This window comes from Pseudorca crassidens, chromosome 2 (assembly GCF_039906515.1).
Source record: "Pseudorca crassidens isolate mPseCra1 chromosome 2, mPseCra1.hap1, whole genome shotgun sequence".
NCBI classification, from domain to species: Eukaryota; Metazoa; Chordata; class Mammalia; order Artiodactyla; family Delphinidae; genus Pseudorca; species Pseudorca crassidens.
Genome location: NC_090297.1, coordinates 60,359,104 through 60,386,354, shown reverse-complemented (window position 1 = coordinate 60,386,354; position 27,251 = coordinate 60,359,104). Strand labels below are relative to the sequence as shown.

Below are 27,251 nucleotides of genomic sequence, written 5' to 3'. Positions count from 1 at the left end.
CCTTAGCATTAATGTCAAGATTTTCTATCCCTCACTTGTAAGGGTGAAGGAAATGGGCTATATCTGGGTGAAAGTTTGTGGTGATGAATAGAAAATGGGCCTCCTGGGAATCTAGAAATCAGGAGGTAGGGAAAATAGAGCCTCTACTTATTGGAAACCTTATGGATGGTTCTCATTCTCCAGTCAACTCTCTAGGTTCTGCCTTTTTTCTCCCTCTTTTCTTCGGATTCTGGGGTCCTAAATATCAGAGAATCTCTCTTGGCCTATTATATTTAGAATAGAGCCTCATCTAATGCCTACTCATTTACTCTTCTGTACCTGGTCTCTTAGTTTTCTGTCCCTGAAACAAGCACAAAGCTTTCTCTTTTAAAAAATAATTATCGATCAATTATTTTATGCCAGCACTGGGGAATATGTTGAAGCAAGGCTGCTAATTGAGTTTGGAAATTATGAGTTGATATTTATGGATTTCTTTTCTTTCTATAAGGTGTATAGAGAAGATCCCATGTGGCCTCCTTTCCTTTTTTCCTTCCTTATCACCTCTCTCCTTTCCTCCTTCCCTTCCTTCCTTCCACTTAAAACTATTGGGAAAGAAAGGCTCATAGTGGTGGGTCTTTAGATTAAAAAGAACTAAAGTAAGATTCATCTATACTTAAAGAAAACAAAACCTTCTTACAGGCATTTTGTCTCAGACGTGTCTACTTAATTCTTAAAGTAATCTTTTACAATTACTCTGCATACTTTGTACTTCTGTAATGGGTAATCTAGTATTGTTTCCATTACATATCTGGAAGAGTGTGAGTACCCTTTTTATGTGTCCTGTATTTTTAGATTCATAATTAGTTATAATTCTAACTTATTTAGTTATATGAAGTTTACACTTCTGTAATTGTTTTTAGAGTAACTAGCACTTCACATTTTTTTAGAATTGGTCCTTTTTGTTTTTTGAAATCTGTAACGTTTTAATTGTTGACATTTTCATATGTGGCGCTAAAAACCTCTGAAAACCTAGATTCTTATATTTACCTTTTGCCCCCACCCCAGGAATCAGAGATGGAAACAGAAGAAGAGGTTGACATTTTAATGAGTAGTGATATTTACTCTGCAACTTTATCAACCAAATCAATTTCTTTCACGCGTGCCCAAACAGGATGGCTTTTTCGGGAAGATAAAACAGTATGTGCAAATCGAGATTTTTACACTTTAAAAATTGTTTAGTATTTAATGTTGTCAAAATAATGTGATGGAAATACAGGTAGAAAGAAATATCTTTCTTACTTGTTTTCAAGTAGTTTATTCTCTTCTCTTTGAACCCAAATAGGGAATTATATTGGTTGGTTACAGAGTTGGAAGATAGGAGAAGCCAGGAGAGAAAGTTTAGTTCATTTGAATTTTATGTTGAAAAATATTCTTGTTGTTTGTTGCCTTGTTATTATACAGGGAACAATGTCTTCACATGGTTCCATTATATTTCTAATGCTTTTTTTCTTAGGAAGACCACAAAGAAGCATATACTTTTAAATTCATTTCTCTGGACCTTTTTTCTTTCTTCTTTTAGAATTTTAAACTATTTACTTACCCAGTATCTGTCCCTCAGTATTCCATATATTTGACTAAAATTAAATAAGCTTACATTTCTACAACACTGTAATTAAATTAAATCTCAGTGGCGGTTTCCCCATTAGTGAATTGTAAATTCTTTCCATAATTCCCATTTCATCTGTCAGCAAGAGGTTATATAATATATAATATTTCAAATATAATATGTTCAAAATATATTCAAACAGTTTTTAGTTGCATGTATGAAGAAGCATCTTATAAAATTTTAAAGTCAAGAATAAGTAACACATTAGGTAAGGGACAAGATTTTAAGAATTCTATTTATCTTTTATTACACACAGTAGAAATGAATATATCCTCATTAGAAAGACAAAAATAGCCTGTAATAGTCAGGGTTCTTTGAGAAACAAAATCAGTAGGAGTTCTGTATCTCTCTGTGTATGTGTATATATCTGCATATAGATGTATATATACCTATAGACAGAAGGAGAGAAGGGTGAGGGAGAGATTGATTTATTTTAAGGAATTAGCTTGTGTGAATGTAGAGGCTGGTAAGTCTGAAATTTTTAGAGCAGTCTAGCAGCTGGAAATTCAGGGGAGAGTTGATATGGTCTTGAGTTTGAAATCTGCAGGCTAGAATCTCAGGCAGGGTTTCTGTGTTGCAGTCTTGAGGCAAAATTGCTTTTCCTTTGGGAAACCTTAGTCTTTGCTCTTAAGGCCTACATTTGATTGGATATGGCATTTCCATATTATGGAGGGTAATCTGCTTTACTTCAAGTCTGCTGATGTAAATTTTAATTAATCTAAAAAATGCCTTCATGGAATTCCCTGGTGGTCCAGTGGTTAGGACTCAGTGCTTTCACCACTGTGGCCTGGGTTCAATCCCTCGTTGGGGAACTAAGATCCTGCAAGCTGTACAGCACAGCCAAAAAAAAGAAAAAGCCTTTGTAGCAACATCTAGACTGGTGTTTGATTGAACAGTTGGACATCATAGTCTAGGCAAACTGACATAAAATTAACCACCACACAGTCTTACACATAAAGCTGAAAAATCTCCCTTGACCACTACTCACAATCCCAGAGTCCTTTGCAGAAGGTTATCCAGCTGTATACCCCCCAGACCTTTCTTTATGCTTTATGTACATAAATATCTATTTATGATTGATAGGTTTATTTTTCATAAAGTGTCATTTTATCTATTGTTTTGCAACTTTTTTTCCCCCAATGTCTTAGAAGTGTTTTCAGTAGTATTACTTCATTCTTTTTAGCAACTGCATAGTATTCCATAGTATGGATATGTTGTAATTTATTTATCCAGTCTCTTATTTTTGGACATTTAGATGGACACACATTTGTGTCCAGTTTTCTCCCACTATAAATGATGTTATGTTTACTATCCTTTTACATGCCTTTGCATTGTCTTTTATAGATAGTAAGAAATGGAATGGCTGGATTATGGGGAATATACATTTAAATTTTTTTATTGATATGATTTATTTTTAATAAATGCTTTTTCATTATAAGATTTCAAAAAATTGATCATTATCACTTGAGTGTTTCCCAACCACAGAAAAATTCTCACTGTGAGATCTAGGTTCATCAATTTTCCTCTCTAAGCCTATTTGGCAACAAGTACCATTATAGGATTCCCAGTTGTGAGATCCTACATTGCAATCCATTTGTTGGCTTGAAGTCTTATTTGTTTGTACTCTGTTCTTCTGGACAGCATTAGAAGGATCACTTCAAGAGAAGATAAAAATTGAAGCTGCTGTTCATCTAGTGCTACTGCTAAGCAGCTCAAAGCTCTTGAAGAGTGTCTAGGTGATCTTCTTAAGTCTTTGACAGGTAAGGAGGGAGTCAGTAATGCTTATGGTTCCCATTTTGTAGGTAGAAACAGGTACAGAATGCCTTGCTTTCTAATGACTGGTAAGGAAGCCACCAAAAGCAAGGTGGAAATGGAAGCAACACTAAACACTTAGTTTTGGAATGCCAGAAAACAGCAGCAAGAGGAGAGCAAGTGATCTGCATGCAGGTAGAAATGGGAAGCTTATTTTCAGTAGTTACTGATCATGTTTTCTGAGGTAAGTTATTTCAAACTCTGACCACCTGTGGGTCTGGAAAAAGGTGAAGGTTAATGTTGAAGGAGCCCTCTTTTCTTGATGTCCTTTTAATCCATTTGAGTTTCCCTATCCCCAATCCATAATATAAGTACATAATTATATTGATGAGCAAAACTACTTGGTTGTTCTCCCACTGTTGAAAGAAGCAAGCAACTGTAATTTGAAGTTTGGGCCTGTTAGAGAATACTGGAACAGGTAATTAATTTTAGTTGTACTAGAAATTTTTATTTCTTTTTATTCCATTTTTTTCTATCTATAAAATGGGAACATTAATTATCCCTGACCCCTCCTTGTAACTCATGATATTTGACTATTAGCTAAATTAAGTTGTCAGATAGTTTTGTGCTACTTGGGAGTAGATTCTAAAGGAATACTATGTGTTGTTTTTACTTACACTTAATTCATTTGCAGATTAACTACCATACATCTTGTGTGTTTTAAATTTTCCTTTACAAATTTGAAATGTGTAATTTTATGTATTTTTTAGCTTAATAGAATGTATAAGATAATTTGATAATTTCAAGTACCAGAGGAATATTTTATTTACATCTAAATGTTATATGTTTATGAAGAAACTGTGTATTACTTCAAAATTTTAAAAAAATCTAAGATAAACTTTATTATTTTGAAATATTTGATTTTGCTTTAGGAAAGGGTAGGAAACTTTTTGGCCGACTTTTATCTGGTGAATGGACTTGTTTTAGAATCAAGAAAAAGAAGAGAACATCTCAGTGAAGAAGATATTCTTCGAAATAAAGCCATTATGGAGAGTTTGAGTAAAGGTGGAAACATAATGGAGCAGAATTTTGAGGTATAACTTTTACTTTTCTTAATTTATAATGTTCTAAAGAGAGAGGGGGTAGACTTCATTCCTGGCATTCAGTGAGTTTATATAAGTATGCTCATAGGTTTTGTTTACCATGTATCACCTTTTATTTTTCTGTGATACAGTCTTTGGTGATTTTTTGTGAACCTGTTCTTGATCTTTGAGTCTTCACTAATAAATAGATTAAAATCGTTTTGTAAGCATAAAACCTGGTGTTAATTTTTAATCCATGTCCCTTTGCATATATATATATATTTTTTTTTTCCTACTTCACCAACTGAAATCTGCTGCTGCTGTGAAGACCTGGCTAAAAATCTACCTACTTTATGAAGTCATTTCTAGCCTATACCTTCCCATAATTTTTTTATTCAGCATGTATTTATTGAAAACATGGTACATGCAAAGAATTGTGTGACAGTAGGAAAAGGGGAGGGAAATCATGGAACTACATAGCTATATGAGACAAGGTAACTTGGCTCTATAATCTTATTTCCCTAGTAAGATGAATTGGAGGGTTTCTTAAATTTTTTTTTATTTTAACAATTTTAGACTTTAAAACCAGAAAAAAAATGATTCCCAAATGTTAACATTTTACTACATTTTTTATAGCAGTGTTTTCTAGGATTGGGACCCTTTAGTGGATTATGAATTCAATTTGTGGGCTGTGACCCCCACTTTTTTTTTTTTTTGAAGTAGAATCTAAATTCAGATAATAAGGAAAAACTAGAGCACATAGTATGGGTCCTTATTACTTTATGAAACAATAGTGTCAGGGGTGTATGTTGTGTCTACTTGCATATGTGTGACTGCTGGGTTATAGTGTAAAATGTGAGTCACAGTCAGAAAAAGATGAAAGGCTACTATGTGGAGACTTGAATTCCTTGAATGTTTAGCCTCTCCCCTATGGTATTGTGCCAGATTGCATTTTCAGGATAGACAAACTTTTCAGAATAGTATGCCAGGTCTCAACTAATTCATGGTGATACCGTGTGTGCCAGCAAATTTATCTTAATGTTTAGAAAGTTTATGTGTTGAGTGAATCAACCATAGTTTAGTTAAGTGAGTATAGGATGTAAAGTGCTTAAGAAGCCACATTAAATGTTTAAGTTAAAATTGTGATCCAGTTTAGTGTGATCGTGTCCCCTTCCTGCCAGATCCTCTTTGCAGTCCTCATTTTTCTTTTGTCCTTGGGTTAGAGCCTCACTAGACTTTATTTTCCAGAAGCCTCCTGGTATTTGCTGATCTCTCCATCAGTAGGAGGTAATAGGATGTGATATGCTCAGGAAATAGAAATGGAGATGGATTGAAGAGAGGGAATGATGAGCCTAATCTTTTGACAAAGCTGTTACCCTTTCCCATTGTTAACCAGACATAAAGAACATTTCTTTGGACTATAATGTGATTTAAATTTTATAACAGTTCTTTTTTAAAAAATGATTTTGTTGTGGTGGGGCTTATTGCTACCTTTGTTTAATTTTGGCAGCAAACCATTTTGGGATGAGTACACAAATTTATTTTCTTTAGGGCAGAGGTTGTAACTTGATGCACTTGAATTGGTAAAGGGGTCTTTAAATGACATTTTAATCACGTATAGTTTGGCATGTTGAAATTAAAACATAGTTTAATCCCAGATGTCTATATAATAAAACAAAATAATATGAATTAAATAATTAAGCTTCTGACTTCTGATCAGATCAAAGGAAATAGTTCCTGGGCATTGTGTGAAGTATTTTTTCATATATCATCTCATTTAATTTTTAATTATCACAATGACCTAATGAGATAACTATCATTGCCCAATTGTATAGAAAGGAAAATGAGGTTTAAAGAAATTAATATATCTGAAGTCACAAAGCTATAAGTAGCAAAGATGGGTTTTGATTCTTGGACCCTTACCCCAAGTTCTTCTTGTTCTTGGGCTAAGTATATTGCTTCCCAGATTGCCTTTGTTAAAGTCTCATCTTTGTGTGTAACCAGATTTTCAACACGTCTTAGCAATTCTTACAAAATATTGTGAAGTTGAAGTTGTAAAAGGAATGAGAGAACGTTGCTATTGGTAAAAGTAGTCAAAATCAGTATTGTGGTGTTTTTTTTAATGATGTATAGAGAACACATTAGTAAAAAGCATGTTTTTGGCGTTGGAACATTATTGAAAATTTCAAGAACTTAGAAAATATGTATGACTATTATGATTGTTTTCAAAAGACATGAAAATATTATATATATATACATATATATATATATATATGTACATATATATATATATTTTTGGCCATGTTGTGTGGCTTGTGGGATCTTAGTTCCCCAACCAGGGATTGAACCTGCACCCTTGGCAGTGAAAGCGTGGAATCCTAACTACTGGACCGCCAGGGAATTCCTGAAAATATTATATTTTAAAGCCACATTTTAATAGAATTTCAGTTCTTAAAAATGTATGTCCTTTTCAGGATGCATTTATGTTCTTTATTCTAAATGAATAGCTTTTGAGTTTCTTTTTTTTTTCAGACAAATATTTGTTTTAATTTCTATAAGAAATAGCTTATAGGTAACACTTGGAAGTAATTATTTGCCTTTTAACTAGTTTTGCCATTTCTACTCCTTCTTTTCCCTCTCCTTTCCAGACAGTTCTAATATTTAGTATATATTTTTGACAATATTTTTTATAGTAAAATTTAAGTGCTCAGAAATTCTTAAGTTATGGACACTTGCTCCTCCACTTTTGTTGCTTTTTTCCACTTTGTTCTAACCACTTATTGTTGGAGGGGGGAGTAATGCCCCATTTATACCTTAGACAGTCATTGATAAAAGCATTAATTGTATGCAAGCTATACATACAGAATATTGAGTTAAACTCTATTAGTGATTATGTACTTTTTTAATATATAAAATCAAAATAAGAATATATAGATATAAAATACATGAATGTGTTAAACTTCCAGAAAATTTTGCCATATAAAATATTAGAATTCAGCAAATCTAGCAATAAATCAAAACTATTTCTTATATGCTTCAAGAAAAACAGGCATTAAAAGTTTGCATTTAATTATGTAGGAAAGGTTTGATTTCATTTTAGTTACAGAGCCTACTGACTTAGGGAAATAAACTTAGAAAGCCATCTGGTGTCCTGTGGCAGCCTTCATGTCTTCCTGTTTCATTAGATAGTTATGGGAACAGTATAGTGGGAACACTGATGGGTTCAGCTGTGAGTATCAGTATATAACAAAGGATCAATTAGAATAAACATAAACTAAGAAAGACCTTATTAAAATATAATAACTGATATTCATAATGATGAAGTAAAGTGCTCAGTGGAAGGTTAAATTAGATTCATTACAGTCTCTACTAAGATGGGGAATGTGTAATGTATAGTTTAGAAAGAATTCTATTGGCAATAGTAGAAACTGCTTAGAGAATTTTATTACCTGGAAAAATATATGACATGCCGCATTATCTAATCATGCCAGGAAAATGAGTCTTTACTATGATAATATATATATTATATATATATATGTATGATAATATATATGTGATTTAATATATATATAATTTAATATATATTATATATATATATAAACACTCAGTTATAGCCAAATGTATATACAGGTATTAAATATATATAGGTATTAAATAGACTGGAAGCAAGAGTAGACAAAAGAGTAGACAATTTTAAGCAGTGCTCTGAAAGAGAAATTGACCATGATCTGCTTAGTTAGATAGAGATTTGGGTGGAGGTGTGATTAACCTTTCTGGGTTGGAGCATCAGTGGTAAATTTTTTCAGTCATTTCTTCTGTTTGTTACAGCTTCTATTAGCTTGTCTGCCTTCTGCAGGATCACAAGACACTGTTATACCTAATGTTTTGCCACAATATTTATGACAGTCACTACCTATTAAGCCCATTTGTCATTCTGTTAATAGCCATTGCCACATGCCATACTATTGTGTGTAGTATCACATTTTATATATCGTATTTGGTATTGGTTATGATATAATTTTGGCTGATTATAACAGTAACTTAAACAAGACAGGAGTTTATTTTTGTCTCATGGAAAAATCTGAGTTTATATGGTTTCTTTGTTCTGTGAGTTAATCTCAGACCTAGCCTTTTTTTTTTTTTTTGGTCTTATTTCTCTACCATTTCTAGGATCTGGCCCTCATTCACATGGTATACGATGTTTTATTACCTGTTTAGCATTCCAACCATTAGGAATGATAATTGCTAATAGTAATTAGGAAAGAGAGGACATGCCTGTTCTGTTTGAGTACCCAGTCAGAAGTTGCATACATCACTGCTCAAATCCCATTGGTTAGAACTTAGGTGTAACTAATTTAGCTAGCTGTAAAGATATCTAGAAGTCTTTACTCTAGGAAGTCATGTGTCCAGCCAAAAATTGGTAGGGAGGTTCTTTTACAACAAAGAACAGGAGATAGATTATTGATTGAGTAGACAATTAGTATTCTCTAATGTCTCATTGTTAGATACATACCTGATGCTTCAGTTACCACATAAACTAGTAACTGTCACCCAATATATACCTTCAATTCTGACCTGTCTCTTAATCACCAGATCTATAGTATTTTGCCTACCTCCACTTGGATAAACATAGGTATCTAAGATTTAGTATGTTTAAATCTGATCAGTTTTTTCATTCTTCTTCTTTTCTCTGTCTTGAGTGGTAACACCATTATCTACTACCATTACCCAAACCAGCAATCTGAAATTTGTCCTTGGACTTCTTAGCTTTCTTTAACCTCTGTGTCTAATCGATTACAAAATCCTAAAGATCTCATGAATCTATTTCTCTTCTTCCATTTTGAAATAGCTTATCATTTCTCATTTGGATTACTGAGATAGCTTCCTAACTTACTCACTGCTACCAGAATGACCTCTCTGAAATAGATTGAACTATGTAAAGCCTCAATAACTAAAATGTATAGAATATTTACTATGTGTCAGGCACTATTTTAAGTATTTTATGTTAACAAGCCAGTTTTATCCTTACAACGACCCTCTGAGGTTATGTAGTTGACTAAACTGAGACAAAAGAGGTTAAATAATTTGTCCAAAGTCAGCTAGTAATTGGCAAAGCCAGGATTTGGTCAGTCTGGCTCCAACGTTTGTGTTCTAAAACATTATATTGCTCAAAATATTCGTCCATTGCTTTCTGAGTAAAATACAATCTACTTAGTGCACAAAACGCTTTCAAACTACTTTTTCTCTTCTGTGTCTTGCCCTCTTACCTTGTATCTTGCTATTTTTCCTTCATGTATGCTACACATGAAGGGAAAAATAGCACCACACTTGTAGTTTCCCAGTACAACATGCTTTTTCTCACCATTGTACTTTTCTCAATGTCCTTCATTTGGTTATTTTGTTCTCTTTCTCTTAGACTTCTCCACCAGGAACCACCATTGCTGGCACATCTTTTTGGCTACCCCAGTCTGGGTCAGAGAAACCTCTTCTCAGTGCTTTTATGCCATCCTCTTGATCCCTCTATCATAGCACACCCATCCTGGATTATAATTATCTACTTCCTGTGTGTCTCTTTGTAAACTTCTCAAGGGCAGAACGTCATCTTTCATATTGCCTGATGCTCAAAAACTGTTAGTTTCCCTTCTTCCCCTATTCTTCTGTTGCTACTCAGAGATCATCAATGATTTCTAACCAACAAAATCTGTGGCCTTTTTTTCAGGCTTCTTTCCCTTTAAAGTCTTTGTCATGATATTGAAACAGCCTTTTCACTTCCATGATACTTGTCTTGCATCTTGTCATGATACTTGATACTTGTCTTGTATCTTGTCATGATACTTGATGCTATGTTTTTTTCTTTTCCCTTATTGATTAATATCTGGCTCCCTTCTGTCCTCTCCGCCCTCCCCCCTGGCAAATCTGTGTAGTTTTTAGGACTCAGTCATTAGTCCTGTTTTATTACTTTTCATTTAGTTAGTCAGAGAATTCTTAAACCATTATCTCTAAATATGATTTCTCTCCTTTTCTTTTTGTAACTGCCCTCTAGGAACTTCCAAGTATAAAATAGTTACTATTATTTACTGAATCCTTTATACTGTGCTAGGCACTAAGATTTTCCATACACTGTCTCCTTGAATTCTTAACTATGAGTTGGGTGGTCATATTCCCATTTTGAAGGTGAATTAAATGGACAATAATATAAATAACATGCCCCAATTCACACAACTACCAGGTAGTGGAGCTGGGTGGGATTCCAGTTCATTTTTGTGTCTTCAAAATCCTTGATTTTAACAACTCTAATATGCTGCCTATTAACATCTTAAACTCATTATATCCAAAACTATACTTCTCTGAATGGAATCCTCTCCCAGTGTTACTGTTCATTTTGTTATTTATGTGTCTTTCACTTATTGCCCTTTTGCTCTACAGTTTGTGGTTTTTCCTTAGCAATTTTCGATTTCTACTGCCACTCCCTTAGTTCTTTATTGCCAATTCATCCTATTGTGATCCAAGCTCTTAGTTAACAAAGATGAGGTGTAAGTTTTAAATCTGATATGACCTTTACCACTGTTGTTGATCTCCCTTTTGAACTTTCCTCCCTAGTTCAAATCAATGTAGTGTTTTCACTGTTAATTCTCTCTGTCCAAAATATTCTTTTTATTTTCTTTTCATTTAAATTTGAGCCTCAATCCCCTAGTCTCGATTTATTGTCTATAGAAAACTGCTCTCTTTTCTGAACCCCTGTATTACTCAGTTTTTTGTAAGCTCATTTGATCTTTAATCATTTAATACTTTGTATTCCTGATTAGCTATTCATGTTTGTATGTGTTTTTTCTTTCCAACTTTGAATTGTAAACTCTGTGAAGTCAGGATTAGTTTTTATACTTCTCTGTAGTTCCCACGTTCAGCATCTAGCATAATGCCAAGGACATTTTAGATGATTAAAACATCGAATGGGGCTTCCCTGGTGGTGCAGTGGTTAAGAATCCGCCTGACAATGCAGGGGACACAGGCCATGCTCCACAACAAGAGAAGCCACCGTGCTGAGAGCCCGCGCACCGCAATGAAGAGTGGCCCCTGCTCGCTGCAACTAGAGAAAGCCCATGCACAGCAATGAAGACCCAACACAGCCAAAAATAAATAAATTAAAAACAAAACAAAACAAAAACAAAAAAATAGACATTGAATGAATGGATTTTACTACTTTGACACTTTTCTTTTTATTTGAGGTTTAAAAAATGATAATAAATATTATTGGACCTTACATCACCATGGAAGTATCTCAGAATAACCTCTTAAAGCATTATATTGAAGAGATTAAGTAGATTATAGTTTATTGTATGTTCTAATTTTATATTTTAAAAAATATAATTTTCTTTTCTCCTTCCCTCTTTGTCTCTGTCTCTGTATCTCTCTTTCTTTCTCTCTCTCTCCCCCTCTCTGTTTGTTATTTTTTGGCAGCCAATTCGAAGACAGTCCCTTACCCCTCCTCCTCAGAACACTATTACATGGGAAGAATATATATCTTCTGAAAATGGAAAGTAAGTGTTGTTTTGTTTGTTTATATATTCTTTGGTTTTTAGAAAAATTTGTAAAAACATGAATATTTAGGCATAAAATTTTTTTTACAGAGAATCACTAGTATAGTTTCATCTGAAGCAGTTCTTTTTCCTTTTAAAAATGTGGATGAAGGGGCTTCCCTGGTGGCACAGTGGTTGAGAGTCTGCCTGCTGATGCAGGGGACACAGGTTTGTGCCCCAGTCTGGAAAGATCCCACATGCTGCGGAGCGGCTGGGCCCGTGAGCCACGGCCGCTGAGCCTGCGCGTCCGGAGCCTGTGCTCTGCAACGGGAGAGGCCACAACAGTGAGAGGCCCGCGTACCACAAAAAAAAAAAAAAATATATATATATATATATATGGATGAAGCATGATGAGGGAGAAGCATCCCCAGTTACATTCTCTTTTTGAATAAGTTGTAGAGCCTTCTTTTTACATCCCTCTTGCCAATTTATATACACCAAAAAACCTATAGGACATTGTTCTAAGGAAATATGAGGACTTGCCCAATACAGTTGCTTATTTGAGTTTTTGCACTGTATGATGAACTTTATATTCTGTTATTATCCAGAGTCTTTTGCAAGGTATGTAAGGCTACTCATTGTTTATCTACTTTTTGCCTTTCCAAGCTCATCTCCTGTCATGATCTCTTTGTTTCAGCCTGTGCCAGACTACTTACTATGCTTACCCAAGATGTTTGCTTAATGTTATATTGCTAATACTTAGTAGAGTACCTATTACATAGTTTTTGTATCCAGTAAGTACTTATTGAATAAAAGAATGATGAATGAATGGTTTATTTTGAATGAATAAATAAATAAGAATTTTTTTCTGGCTGCCCATGTCAAAGAAAATACAGTCCTTTGTAGAAAATATTCTTTTGGTGGAGAATAAAATATTACCTACCCTCATGCTTAGTAAGAAGTTGTCTTTTTTTTTTTTTATGTTGAAAGGTTTATTGTTATACTTTTTCTAACTTCTCTAAAATGTTTCCATCTTATAATATTCTACAAGTAATGTAAAATTCTGTATTCTTTATATCACTTCTTATTGATCAGTGCTGAGAACCATAGACAGTAAGAGGTTGAATTGAATAAGTGATTTAAAAGATACAAAATATTTTTAAAGGTTGTTTTTTTCTATGGATTTGCTTTGTTATTAAAAATAGTGATTATTAAAATTCAATATGAAATTTTCTGGGTTTTGATCATATTCTTCTGAACTTTTATGCTTTGCTATTTTCTTTTTCTTGTTACCCTTGCCTCATTTATTATACGTTTCATTCCCTTTTAGCATAATTTTATTTCTATCAGAGTAAGAAAAGTTGAAATACTAATGAATGTCATTGGAAGATGACAGATTCTTCTTGGGAAGATGACAGCATGTGGAAAAAATTTCCTAATATTTTCTTTCTTTCTTTCTTTTTTCCTTTTTCATTTTAGAGCTCCTCATCTGGGTAGAGAACTGGTGTGCAAAGAGAGTAAGAAAACGTTTAAAGCCACAATAGCCATGAGCCAGGAATTTCCCTTGGGAATTGAGTCGTAAGTTTGTTATTAACTGCACAAGTTTATGAAAGAAGCTATTGAACTCTAAATGCTATAATAATGTTGGCATCTGAGTGGTGCATTTGAGGCCTTTGAAATGTAAAAGCAAACAGCCATTGCTTTGACAGTGTGTCGTGCTCCCTTCTAGAAATTTTCCAGCTCACAAAATATTAACATTTTAATTATTTTAACCAGATAAATTTTTGAATAATTATTTTTTAATTATAAAAGTAATACATGAATACATGCTTATTGTAAAAAGTAACAGTTGGGAAGTTTATAGAATAAAAATGGCAGTTTTCTTTCACCTCAGGTAAATAACTGCTGTATTTTTGTCTAGATTTTTTCTGTGTTTTTTTAGAATTTTTTATAAAAATGGGGGAACAGTCTACAATTTGGTCTGTTAGTTCCTTTTTTTCTTTTAAAAGTGAGTTATCATGGAGTTCTTACAATAAGTACATTATTATCTATCTTTTTCTTCTTTCCTTGATATATTGTAGTATTGATATACTGCCATTTATTTTATCATCCCCCTACTGATAAACATTTTAATTATTTGTAGTTTGTCACCCTTATAAACAGTACTCCTGGAGTACTTGAATATATCCTTCCAAACCTGTATTCATCAGATGCTCATTAAAAAAAATTGATTTGGAGAGATGGATGGAATGTGAGGTGGGTAGCTAGAGCCGATTCTGACAGAATTGTACCTTTAGGCTTCTCACTAAAGTAGGGGATGAATTGAAGTCCTAGGCTTTCCTTTGTAGATCCTTCCACTTTCAGTCTGGGCTATTACATTAAAAAAAAAAATTCTCACGGAAGAGAGCAGGACCCTTCTTTTCTACAAATTCTGTGCACATCTCATACTCCTCAATAGCCAGGCTTTGGAAGAGTAGATAGAATTTGGTATACAGTCCTCAAGTTATTGATCAAAGAGGGAAATAAATAGTTGTCAGAAGATGCGGGAAGGGAATTAGCCATACATACAAATCTGCATAATTTATCATATCTTGGACCCAAATGACTCCAAGATGCACCAGATATATACTCTAATGAAGAAGAATAATGTGGCAAATTATAAGATGCTCTCAATTTTAGGAGTTATCCCAATTTCAGAGATGTTAATATGTGAAAAAAAATGGGTATTTTAGAATTTATAAAATGTGGAATTATAGCCATTCCCCCTGCAAAAAGTAAAATAAGGAATATAGATAGTATGTAAAAGCCAGAAAAAGAACTCATTCTAGAATAAAATATAAGTCAAAGAACAGAAGAAAATTTCTTGTAAGTACTATAGGAAAACATAAAAAGAACATGAAATTGGTAAACTAGATCACTCTAAGATGAGATGATAAGACAACAGAATGAAATGAAAAGGAGATTGTAAAGCTAAGGAAATAAATTAAGCACTGAATAGCACTATTGCAAAACAAATACAGTAGAAACAACAATGAACAGGATAGATGTGACCAAAAATTAAATTTTTATAGCTTATAGTGAATCCAGTGAAAGAAGAGGTTAAAGAAATTTGAGAAGTAATATTTATGGAGGAGAGTGGTTCAATATAAGGATCATTGCTGTTCCATTTAAATAGAAAGCCTCCAAAATGTAAACAAAATAGTATTCAAAATATGATAGAAGAAAATTTCTCTGTATGGAAGAACTAATTCTGTAGCCTAACATTAGGCTCCAAGAAAAATTGATAGAGAAGGATTAGTAACAATTATTATATTGGTTAAACTATTGTATTTCAATTGTTAATAGAGAGTTCTAAAGGCATTCAGGTGAAAGGGTAAAAAACAGCCTGGCCTTACGTTTTTTTTACATCTTGATATTGCTGAGGCAAAGAAAGTGTGATCTGATAGTATATCTAGGTAAGATGTCATTTACATATCAAGGCAATTGAAAAGGACACAGAAGAATTCAATAAATATAGCAGCCATGGGCCTTTTTTGAAAGAAAAATACTACTACTTGAAAATGAAATTCATCCAACCAAAGGATAAAAGAAGTTAAGAGACCTCATGAAATTGTAGTTAAGAGGGAAGGATTATAAACTGAAATTTTATGCCAGTTGGATTTCTCTTTAGTATGTAAAAAAGAAACACTCAGTTATCAAATCTATAAGAAATCAAGGAATAATAAGTACGTAAGAGCCCTTCACACACACAAAATTGACAGTGAAATTCAGGCGTCCAAACAGTGAGGCTAATTAAAGAACTTGGGAATTTGTAGACTTCAGGAAGAAGACTAGTGTAAGCCTTGAATATGCTGAAATATAGATCTGAAATCAACAACTGTGGGAATTATGGCTGCCCAATAAAATGTGAAAATTATAAACTTTGACACAGTGAAAAGAATAATAAAACAAAAAAACAGGAGGTGGAAGGAGGTGTCATTTTCTCATCTTTAATATCTGGAAGTCAGTAATACTGTGTAAGTTTGAAGCATGTAGTTATAAAACAACATAAAGACACAATGAAATCAATTTGAAAAATGTTTTACTCCTTCCATTTTTCAGATTATTGAATGTTTTGGAAGTAATAGCTCCCTTCAAGCACTTTAATAAGCTTAGAGAATTTGTTCAGATGAAGCTTCCTCCAGGCTTTCCTGTAAAACTAGGTAAGAGAAAAATTTTCATGTAAGTTCAGTGTCTGTTAGAAATATGGAGCTGTTTACTAACATTTAAGAAGAAGAAATATGCTTTGAAGGAAAATGGATTTCCTAGTTTAAATTTTTATATGGTTTTTCTGTAATTACATGCATTGATATTCATGTTTTGTCAAATATATAAAGTTCCTGATGAAAACTCTAATTCTACTTAAGTCAAATGTAAGGGATATGCAAATATTTCATTCAAGAGGGTGTGGGTGAACTTATGATGCACTGTGATAATGTTTTAATATGAAATATAGGGAGACTGGATTTTAGCCCAAATTTTCAGCAGACTTTGAGTTTCTGAATAGTGGGAATGTTTCTGTTGTCAACAGTCATTATTCAGGGATACAGTAATACTCCTTACATTTTATTTTTCAGTCTTAAATGTGTAAACTTAATTTTATTTTAAACAATGATCTTTCAAAACAGTAAACTTTCATTTTCGTATATATTTATCTTCTTAACTGTATTAGAAAACTGGGAGCAAGACACTATTTACAGGTTCTTTAGGAGTTGAGGTTTAGATTTAGCATTGATTTAATCTCCAGGAGGGCCTTCAATACCATCCACTGATCCAGCCTCCAAATATTTAATCAGTGCCTGCTGTGTACTGGACCCTTTTCTATGGGGGGGATGAGAGACAGCAAAAAGCCCCTGCCCTTTTGGTGTTTACATTATGTATGGGGTAGGGGGATATTATATAATAATATAATTTTTATATAATTCCTCTGATATATTTTATCTTGTTTTACTCAATATTACTGAAACCACATCTCAGAATAATTAGGCCAAAATGCTTTAATCCCAGAAGTAATGCTTTTATTGCTAAAATTAAACTCGACCTTCTCAACTTTCCAAATTTGGGAATACATTTTGTGAATTAAAATTGATTTTAAAACATGTTCTAACTATGTCATTCTAGATTCCCTTTGTGATGTAAAAGCACTGGGAACCCAGTGTCTACTTGAGTAAACCAGTGATAAGATTCTAGGCAGAAACTGTTAGAAAACTAAAGCTGAGAGTTTGAGCTGTGGATCATTACATGAGTATTTCTGCAGAAGCTTCAAATCCCACTGTAATTGTCTGTAGCCAGAAAATAGTTCAAGCATTGGACTCTCTTCTATATACTGTATTTAAGGGGCACAGTGACAAACTAGAATAGAGGGTAGGGATTAAATATATGAAACTGTTACTGTATTCACATTTTTTAAAGTCCCAAGCACAAATCAAACCTCACAATACAAGTTTTTTTTATGAAAAAGAAATACTTTATATAGAAAGGAAAAAAATCTACAATACTTTTTTGCAGGCATTTCTCTGATATAGAGCCATATTAACAAGGGATTTATAATTTTTTGCTTGTATACTTATTGGGAATTTGCTTACCTCTGTCTCTCTTGTCTCTTTGTCCTTCTTTCAAAATGACCATATAAAACTCCAGTCCTACGTCAGTTTAATCTTCAGTCATTTCTGTTTCTATATTTAGGCTAGAAGGTACAATTGAGGGGAAAAATTTGGGTATTGTTAACACAATTACATGTTTTCAAAAGCAGCCAGAGCTTTAAATGCGGATTTTGAATGATCTTTTCTCTGATTTGCTGCTTCCCTCATTCTGCTTTCAAAGGTTAAATTTGAACCTCCTTCAACAGTCCCCATCCCCACCCCCCACTACTTCCTCCCACAGTCTAAGCAGATGAATTTTGTTTTCTTAGTTACAAAAAAAGACCATCAGAAATGAGACCTCCCTCATTACTCCCAACTTCTCACACAGACTTTTCTGCCCCAAGCCCTATCTTTTCCTCCATCTTTTCTATCTCAGTAGAAGTGGTGTCCCTTTTCTTAGCTTGATTATTCTCTTCATTTGTACTGTGGATCTGTTCTCCTCCCTGCTTTTTTAAAAAGCTTGCTCTATCAGTTTCCCCATATTTCTCCTTTATCTTCCAACTCCTGTACAGCCTTTTTCTTCTTAGCCGTTAGGCTTTGTTCAGGTCTTTCTCCTTTTAAAGTTAAACCAATTAAAGGTCTTTCTCTTTTTAAAATTCAGCCGATCTAGGGAGTTCCTTGGTGGCCTAGTGGTTAGGATTGTGGGCTTTCACTGCCGTGGCCCGGGTTCAGTCCCTGGTTGGGGAACTGAGATCCTTCAAGCTGCACGGTATGGCCCAAAAAAAGAAAAGTCAGGCACAGGGAGGTGAGGGGAAGATGGCCAAACTTCAGAAATAAAATTCAACCAATCTAATGAAACAATCCCTTTAGCTCCACCCTACCCAGCACTTGCCTTTAATCTTTGCTTTTCATAGCCAAGTTGCTTGAAAGTCTACTTTTATCTCTCCATTCTTTCTTTCTATTTATAGTTATATTATAAATGGGGGAAGGTGAAAGGAGATAAAGAGAGGTAAAATTTTTCTACTTCACTTGAATTGCTAAAGTGATGACACCAGGGGCCTATGATAAATTAGTTATATATAATGTATACCTAGAGCAACCACTAAAGAAGGTGTACAAAGAGATATACTCAAAAACACTATAGATAAATAAAAATAAAATTCTAAAAAGTAGTCATGTTGGGACTTCCCCGAGTGGTCCGGTGGTTAACACTCTGCGCTTCCACTGCAGGGGGCACAGGTTTGATCCCTGGTTAGGGACGTTCCACATGCTGTGTGGTGCAGCCAAATAAATAAATAAATAAATAAATAGTAGTCATGTAACCTACAGGAAGGCAAGAAAAAGAAAAATATATGAAAAAAGACAACAAGCAAAAAAACAAAAAATGAAACAGCAGACTTAAGTCTTAAGTATATAAATAATTCCATTAAGTATAAATAGTCTAAATAAAACATTTAAAAGATATAGATTGGAAAAGCAGATTAAAGAAACATGACTCTACTACATGCTATCTTCAAGAAACCCTTCAAATATGATATTGGCAAGTTGAAAGTGAAAGGATGGAAAAAGATATATCATGCAAACATTAATCAAATGATAACAGGACTAGCTATATTAATATTAGATAAAGTAGATTTCAGAGCAAAGAAAACTACCGGGGTGCGGGGGGGCATTATATAATGATAAAGGAGTCAATCCATGAAGAAGAATAGCAATCTTAAATGTGTATACCAAACAACAGAGCTGCAGGATAAGTGAAGCAAAATCTGAAAGAAATGAAAGGAAAAATAGATTTTCAATTATAGTGAGAGTCTTCAGCACCCTTCTCTCAACAGATGATACAACAACTTGAACGAAAATCAGCAAGGATATTATAGAACATCTCTACAACACCATAAACCAAAGCACCTAATTGGCATTTATAGAACAGTTTACCCAACATCAGCAGAATACACATATTTTTCAAGTACTCATGGAACATATACCAAGATAGGCCATATCCTGGGCTATAAAACAAACCTTAATAATTGAAAAACAATCACAGTAGAATCCAACTAGAAATTAATAATAGAAAGATAACGAGACTCTCCAGTTTGTGATATTTTGTTATGCACTCTTCTAAATAATTTATAGGTCAATGGTGAAATCTCAAGGGAAAATAATATATTGAGCTGGATGAAAGTAAAATTACAAATATCAAAATTTGTATAATATAGCTAAAGTCATGCTGAGAGGGAAATTCATAGCACTAAATGCATACATTACGAAAAGAGAAGTCTTAAATCAATAATCTAAGCTCCTACTTCAAGAAGTTAGAAGAACATATAAACCCAAAGCAAGCAGAAGGAAGGAAATAATAAAGAGTAGAAATAAATGAAAGAGAAAACAGAATAAATAGAGAAAGTCAGTGATGCAAAGAGCTGGTCCTTTGAAAAGAGTGATAAAATCAACACATCTGTAGCAAGACAGATAAAAAACAGAGAATGAAACAGGATAGCATGACAGATCCTGCAGAAATCAAAAGGGGATAGTAAGTGTAATAATGAATGAAAGGGAAAAAAAAGGCATTCAGAGTAGAAAAAGGAAGAAATAAAATCTTCTCTATTTGCAAATGACACGATTCTATGAGTTGAATCCCAAAGGTTCTAGAAACAAACTAGAGTTAATGCATTCTGCAAGATGGCAGGATAAAAGTTAAACATACAAGAATCAGTAATATTTCTGTATATTAGCATTGAACACACTGACACCAAAACTAAATATTTTTTATGATTGCAAAAAAAAGGAAATAGATGTAAATTTAACAAAACATTTACAGTACTTGTATGCAGAAAATTATACAACACTGATGAAAGAAATAAAAGAAGATCTAAACAAAAGTAGAGACATACGATGCGCATGGATTGGAAGATTCAACATAGGAAAGATGTTAATTCTTCCCAAAGAGATACATGGGTTTAACACAATTCTTATCACAATCCCAGCCATATTTTTTTTGTAGATTGAGAAAAGATTATTTTAAAATTTACATGGGATGGCAAAGAAACTAGAATATCTATATTTTCGAGGGCTGCATAACAGAATACCACAAACTGTGAGTGGCTTAAACAATAGAAATTTATTGTCTCAGTTCTGGAGATTAGAAATCTGAGATCAGGGTGTCAGCTGGGTTAGCTCCTTCTGCAGGCTATGAGAGGAAATCTGTTTCATGGCCCTCCTCTAACTTCTGGTGATGTTTTTTGGCTTGTAGAAGCATCACTCCACAATCTTTGCCTTCATCTTCACATGGTGTCCTTTTCCTGTACGTGTGTCTTCGAATTTCCCCTTTTTGTAAGGACACTAGCCATTGGGTTAGGGACCACTCTAATGATTCTTAATTTGATTACTTCTGCAAAGACCCTGTCTCAAAAAACAGTCACATTCTTAGGTTCTGGGGGTTAGGACTGGAATAGATCTTTTTGGAGGGGAAAGAATTTGACTCAGAACAAGAGCCAAAACAACTTTGAAAAAGAATGAGTGTGAGTAATCAGTCTACTCCATTTCAATATTTACTGTATAGCTATAGTAATCAAGACTGTATGGTATTGGTTGAGATATAAACATATAAGTCAACATAAGAAAAGAGAATTCAAACATAGATCCTTATAAATATGCTCAACTTATTTTTGATAAAGGTACAAAAGTAGTTCAGTGGAGGAAAGATAGCCTTTTCAACAAATGATGCTGGAGCAATTAGACATGCAAAGGTAAAAAAATGAAACTCCACCTTAATCCTACAGCTTATACAAGAATTAACTGAAAATGAATCATAGACTTAAATTTAAAAGTAAAATAAAACAATAAAACTTAGGAAATAAATGTAGAAGAAATTCTTAGGGATCTAGGTTTAAGCAAAGAGTTCTTAGACTTCACACCACAGCATGACCCATAAGAGAAAAAAAATCAATGAATTGGACTTCTTCAAAAGTAAAAAAGCTCTGCTCTGTGAAAGACCCAGTTAAGAGTAAAAAAACCACAAGAATGCTTAAAACTCATCAGTAACAAAATAAACAAGCCAGTTAGAAAAGAGCAAAAGACACAAAAAGACATTTCACATAAGAGGATATATAAATGGAAAATAAGCACAAAAACAGTGTTGAGAATCATTAGCCATTAGGGAAGTGCAAATTAAAACCACAGTGAGATATCATTATATACACCTAACAGAATGGCTAAAATAAAACATGGTGACAACTCCAAATGTTTGTGCAGATGTGGAAAAACTGGATTGCTCATACATTGCTGGTGGTTATGTAACATGGTACAGCCACCCTGGAAAACGTTTTAGCCATTTCTTAAAAAACAAACAAACAACTAACCACCCAGCTTCCATGGGATCAGTCAGTTGCACTCCTAGGCATTTATCCCAGAAAAATAAAGATATGTTCACACAAAAACCTGTATACAAAAATAAGTTTGTAATAGCCTCAAGCTAGAAATAACCCAGCTGCTCGGTGCAGATTCTCTTCATCTCTTCCACTCTGTTTGTTATTGATGTTCATACCGTTAAGTCTGCTGGACACTTTTCTGTTATCTGACTTAACCTCTCAAGATTTCATTCTTTTTGTGGAGTCCTTGTCCCAGTGAAAGCTGGTAGTTTCTCTTCAGATTTCCTCCCACTTTTTGGATAGAGTTCTCTCTTGATCTTCTTCCTGCCTCTCTGACTGCTCCTTCTGGAGCACATCCCTCCTATTACTTTTGTCACCCTACATTATATTCTCATTACATCTGCCTAAACTTAAGCCAGAACATGTTACTGCTATGCTCACAACCATCCACTGGCTTTCCATCTCATCCAGAGTAGAAGCCGCAGACTTTTTCTTGACCTAAACCCCGCTTGATCTGGCTGCCTATATCTTCTCAAACCTCATCTTCTGCTAATCTTTCCCGTACTCATTTGGCTGTAGCCACACTGATCTCCTAGCTGTTCCCAGAATAAACCATACACTTTCATTTTAGGGCTTTTTTACTTATTCCCTCTACTTGGAATTTCCTTCCTCTAGGCAACTGTGTAGTTATCTCAGGTGTTTGCTGAAAGGCCACTTTATTGAGGTTTTCCTTTGAACCCTAATCAAGAACTCTTACCCTCAACACTGAAACTCCCTATCCCCCTACTTGCTTTATTTTTGCCTACATACTTAGTCACAATTATTTTTTACCTATTTGTGGTTTGTATCTCCCAACCAGAATGTAATCTCCATAAATGCATGATTTGTTTTCTACTGTTTCCTGGTGTATATTCCAATGCCTAGAACAGGGGTCATCAAGGTCATCAAACTTCTTCTGAAAGATAGTAAATATTTTAGACTTTACAGGCCATATGGTTTCTGTCACAACTATTCAACTCTTGTTGGAGAATGAAAACAGCCATAGAGAATAAGTAAACCACATATTCCAATAAAACTTTACTCTGGACAGTGAAGTTTGAATTTCATGTAATTTTATCTGCGTGAAACATTATTCTTTGTGTTTTTTAAAAAACTACTAAATTATGTAAAATGTTTTCTTAGCCCACAGGCCTTACAAAAAAAGGCCAGGCAACAGGCCTTACTTAGTTCGCTGACCTCTGAATTAGAACAGCATCTTTACTTAATAAGCACAAATGAATGATCTTTTCCACCAGAAATAACTGGAAACTCTGTAATCCTTATGTTGATTTCTTTAAGTTTTTTTTTTTTTTTTTAAATGAGAATATTACTTTCTGCAATAGAATACTAGGCTTGTAACAGTCAGCCTTAGTTTATGGCATGCCTTTATCCTAGGCATTCAACTTAGCTTTCACAGAATCATTTCAGAGTTTTAAGTAACCTTTAGAGTTTATTTTGTAGATGAAATCCTTGAGCCTCATAAATTAAATGATTTGTAGGAATCAGAATCTAGGTTTTATAATTTGTGTTCTTTCCAGTAAATCGTATTAGGAATAAAACTGCAGAGTGATTAAAGTATTTGGCCATTTTTGATGTCACATTTCACTCATAATTTCAGCTAGAAATGTATTTTATTTAGAAGAATATTAGGCTGTGGTGGTATGATATTACTCCAATTCTGATGAGATTATTTTTATACCATATATTAAAGTGATGGATTGTTTTTTAGTGTTTTAAAACAAAAAAGGATGAATGTATTTCATTTGTATTAAATGAAAAAAAAATCAGCTCAGATTCAGAGTATATACACTACAATCTGAAGAAAAGATATCAGAATGCAAAAAGTACAAATGTAGCCATCCCTTTGCCCCAAGAAAAAATAGTCTAGTGGAATCTGCCATCATAGTGCTAAGACTGGGAAGCAGTGGGACCTTGAGTTTTTGATGTAATTCTTGATGCTTTGGTGTCTGTCTCTCCTCACAAGTAGCCAAACTCTTCCTGCAGACACCCATACTCAATATTAGATGTATATTAGGATTTGTCTGGTCCTTGAATAACACTTTTTTACATTTTAAGGAGTATAGATATCTCTAATAGTATTTCATAGTCTATAAATAGGTTACCATTTCATTTTACAGTGTTATCATTGATTGTCCTCTCTAGATATACCCGTGTTTCCTACGATCACAGCCACTGTGACTTTTCAGGAGTTTCGATATGATGAATTTGATGGCTCCATTTTTACCATACCTGAAGACTACAAGGAAGACCCAAGCCGTTTTCCTGATCTTTAACTGACACAGAAAATGATGCCATTCAACCAAGGAAAGCTAGAGAATGCAGAGACCCCAGAAGTGAATTCAAATAGAAGGGACAAATGTTTTCATTGAAGAAAAGGGAATTATGTTGGATCGACACATCAGTGATATGATATAATGAAATGGGCCTCTAATAAGAATTCCAGCAAGTTTCCTGATGTGCCATTTTCAGTCTTTTTAAAAATATACATATTATAAGTGTAATAGTTTGACAGCTTAATGACCCCAAGTCCTTCTTATGTAAAACAGCTATGAGTGCTGTGATTTGTTTTTAAAAATTTTTACACTTCTTGTTGAAATATATATGCATATAAATATATCTATATCTATATCTAAAACACTCCTGGACCATTAACATAAATTAAATGTCTTAAGAGATATGAAGCCCTTTTAAACTTGTCATCTTATATTCAAGGTGACCTTTATAAATATTCCTTCAAGCTTTGTTTTCATAAAATGTAAAGTATGTAACATTATGTATAGTTCAGTAATTTGAATGTTTGTTCAATATAATGAACTAGAAGGAATGCAGTTTTCTGTACCTGAATGAACCAAATGGTAACCATTAAACAATTGCATTTATATGTTGCAATACACTTCAGAAGGAGCATTCTCTCTGCAGGGAATAAGGTACCTCCTTTAGCACCTTAGTGCAATTCATTGTGGTGCTATTTGTTTTTACCTGAATTCTTTCTTCAATGGAAAATGTTTGTTAATAATCTTCCTTTCATAGAAACTTTTTTTTTTCTAAACTTGAGTTTAAAAGTCCTTTTTGTGTTCATGATGAGCATGCTTAAAGATATTCTTCTTCCAAATCTGAGCACTTTAAAAAAATTCCAAATTTTTAAACTTGCTTCCTAATAAGTGCACATCATTCTGATTATTTTGTTTTTAGTGGAATATGGATGCATTTGTGTCAGTTTTAAAAACAATCCACATATTCTGGGCATCCCTACATATTTAATGCTTTCAAAATAAGGTAAAAACATTTTATATGCTAATAGAATATATTTGTTACAAGTTAAATTCCAGAAACGTAAACAAGATTGATAATTCCTACTGTTTATTTTTTTAAGTAAGTCACAAGAAAATATTTATTGATTTTAATTATCTCCAAAGTGTTAAAATCATGCATTATTCATTTTTGCACATAAAAATTTTTCATACTTATTCCAAGATGGTTTGAAGGTCCAACAATGACAATAAATTAGGGAGAATAATGTATAACAGTCATAAAATGTTATGTTGTATTAAAGAGCTTAGCTAAGGAAATGTTTTTTAAATGTATCTTGAAAAATGTGTCAGAATGCATCTGTCAAGTTTTTTAGAGTGACCAGTAACTTTTTTCAGGATTTTAAATAATTTGAATGAGTTTAGAGACCTTTATTGAAGAGATGGCTTAAAAATCCGAAGCATCAACCATAAGAAAAATTTTGTAATAAACATCTTTAAAGCTGCATCTTCCATGCTGGTACATACTACATTGCATATGTTGACATTTTATTAAATACATTTTATAATGGAGAAAAATAATCATAGTTAAAAATTCAAAGACCAGTTTCTACCTTACGTGGGTCTGTTGAATTTTGTGGAAAGGGTGGGTAAACCCAGACTAGTTTTGTTAAATAGAAGTTGATCCCTATTATTTTGGGAATGTTTGTTGGACTTAGAGATTCTATTATCCTGTCACTGATTATATGAGGTTTGAGATACTGAAAGGCAATGATCACTGTTGCTTTTAGGCTCCCTTGCTTTGTGGGAATATGGTATACTTTCAAGAATATACTGCAGACTTTTTTTGTAATTCATTGGGGAAAAAACATGGTAAATTGCAGCTTGGGATTTATCAATTTCCTAAAAGCTGTGACTGTTTTGCTGGGATACACTGGAGGTAGGAAGACTACTGAAAACTTTTGCACTTGAATTTTGTTTTTAACTTTTTCTTTCATAAAGAATAGTACAGATTATCCATTCCAAAATGTCTTTTATCTGATCACAAAGGACAAGCAAATGTCAGTATCTCTTATGATGGTAAAAATAGGAGTTATTTAATGCAAATAAACTTTTCACAGTATTAGACTTTTCAAAATGTGCCTTTTAATCCAGCTAATGAATGAAGCTATATGCCGTGTTTCAAGTAAGTAGATAAAAACGCTATATATTTTGATACTCTTACGTGGTAATCTAGATTTTGTAATGTAGGTTCATAAAATTCTCTTTGCCTTCCATTTGTGACTGAAAAAATTGTTTAAAATTGGGGGGCTATAAAATGGTTACCTTAAATGGCCGTTTAGAAATGTTCAGTATATCCTGCCACCAGTATGGTTTCAAAAGAATATAGGATTCTTTAAGAAAATTCCCTAGAGACAGTTTGCCTGTCTAGACATTCATGTACAGAAAATTATCAAGCTTCATAAAAAGGGAGGCATAAAGCTGATGCTCTGATTATTGTGAGTATAGCTACATACAATTGTCTAGACACAAACACATTTCAGAGAAGCTGATAGCCAACAGAAGCTGAAAAAACTATTCAGTTTTTCTCCTGTTTAGAACTGGTATTGAGCCCCACTCACACTAATAAAAATGTGTTTTCATAGTGTTATTCATGCACAGCTTATCATTCACATCTTGGGGAAGGGTGGTGAATAATGAGTGCTTAAGTGAAATTTCTCCCTAGTTTTCACTAAGCCTAAAGCAGACAAAGAGCTTGTTTCGAGGCCACAAAAGGACTAAAGAAAATACTGAGTTGCTTTTGCTCTTAACTTTTATTTGTCACAATATGGTTGAGAAAAAGTTGTAGAAAACGGGGTGAGTTCAAAGTCCTACTTGTAGTATGCTAGCCTCTGAAACTGAGCAAATTACTTAGTATGGACACACTATGCCTGTGCTTAACTCCAGCAAAAGGTATCT

General features: G+C 33.6%; 1 protein-coding gene across 1 annotated transcript in view; it reads left to right on the top strand.

The window, feature by feature from the left end:
* Window positions 1-24,937, top strand: part of ANKRD13C (ankyrin repeat domain 13C) — a 79,143-nt gene extending 54,206 nt beyond the window's left edge. The window contains exons 8-13 of the mRNA XM_067726547.1: window positions 1,045-1,176; window positions 4,330-4,491; window positions 11,938-12,017; window positions 13,476-13,574; window positions 16,098-16,198; window positions 24,187-24,937. Coding sequence (XP_067582648.1) covers window positions 1,045-1,176; window positions 4,330-4,491; window positions 11,938-12,017; window positions 13,476-13,574; window positions 16,098-16,198; window positions 24,187-24,317 — 705 coding nt within the window. The 3' untranslated portion in view covers window positions 24,318-24,937. The remainder of the gene's footprint in view (window positions 1-1,044; window positions 1,177-4,329; window positions 4,492-11,937; window positions 12,018-13,475; window positions 13,575-16,097; window positions 16,199-24,186) is intronic.
* Window positions 24,938-27,251: the final 2,314 nt, after the last annotated feature.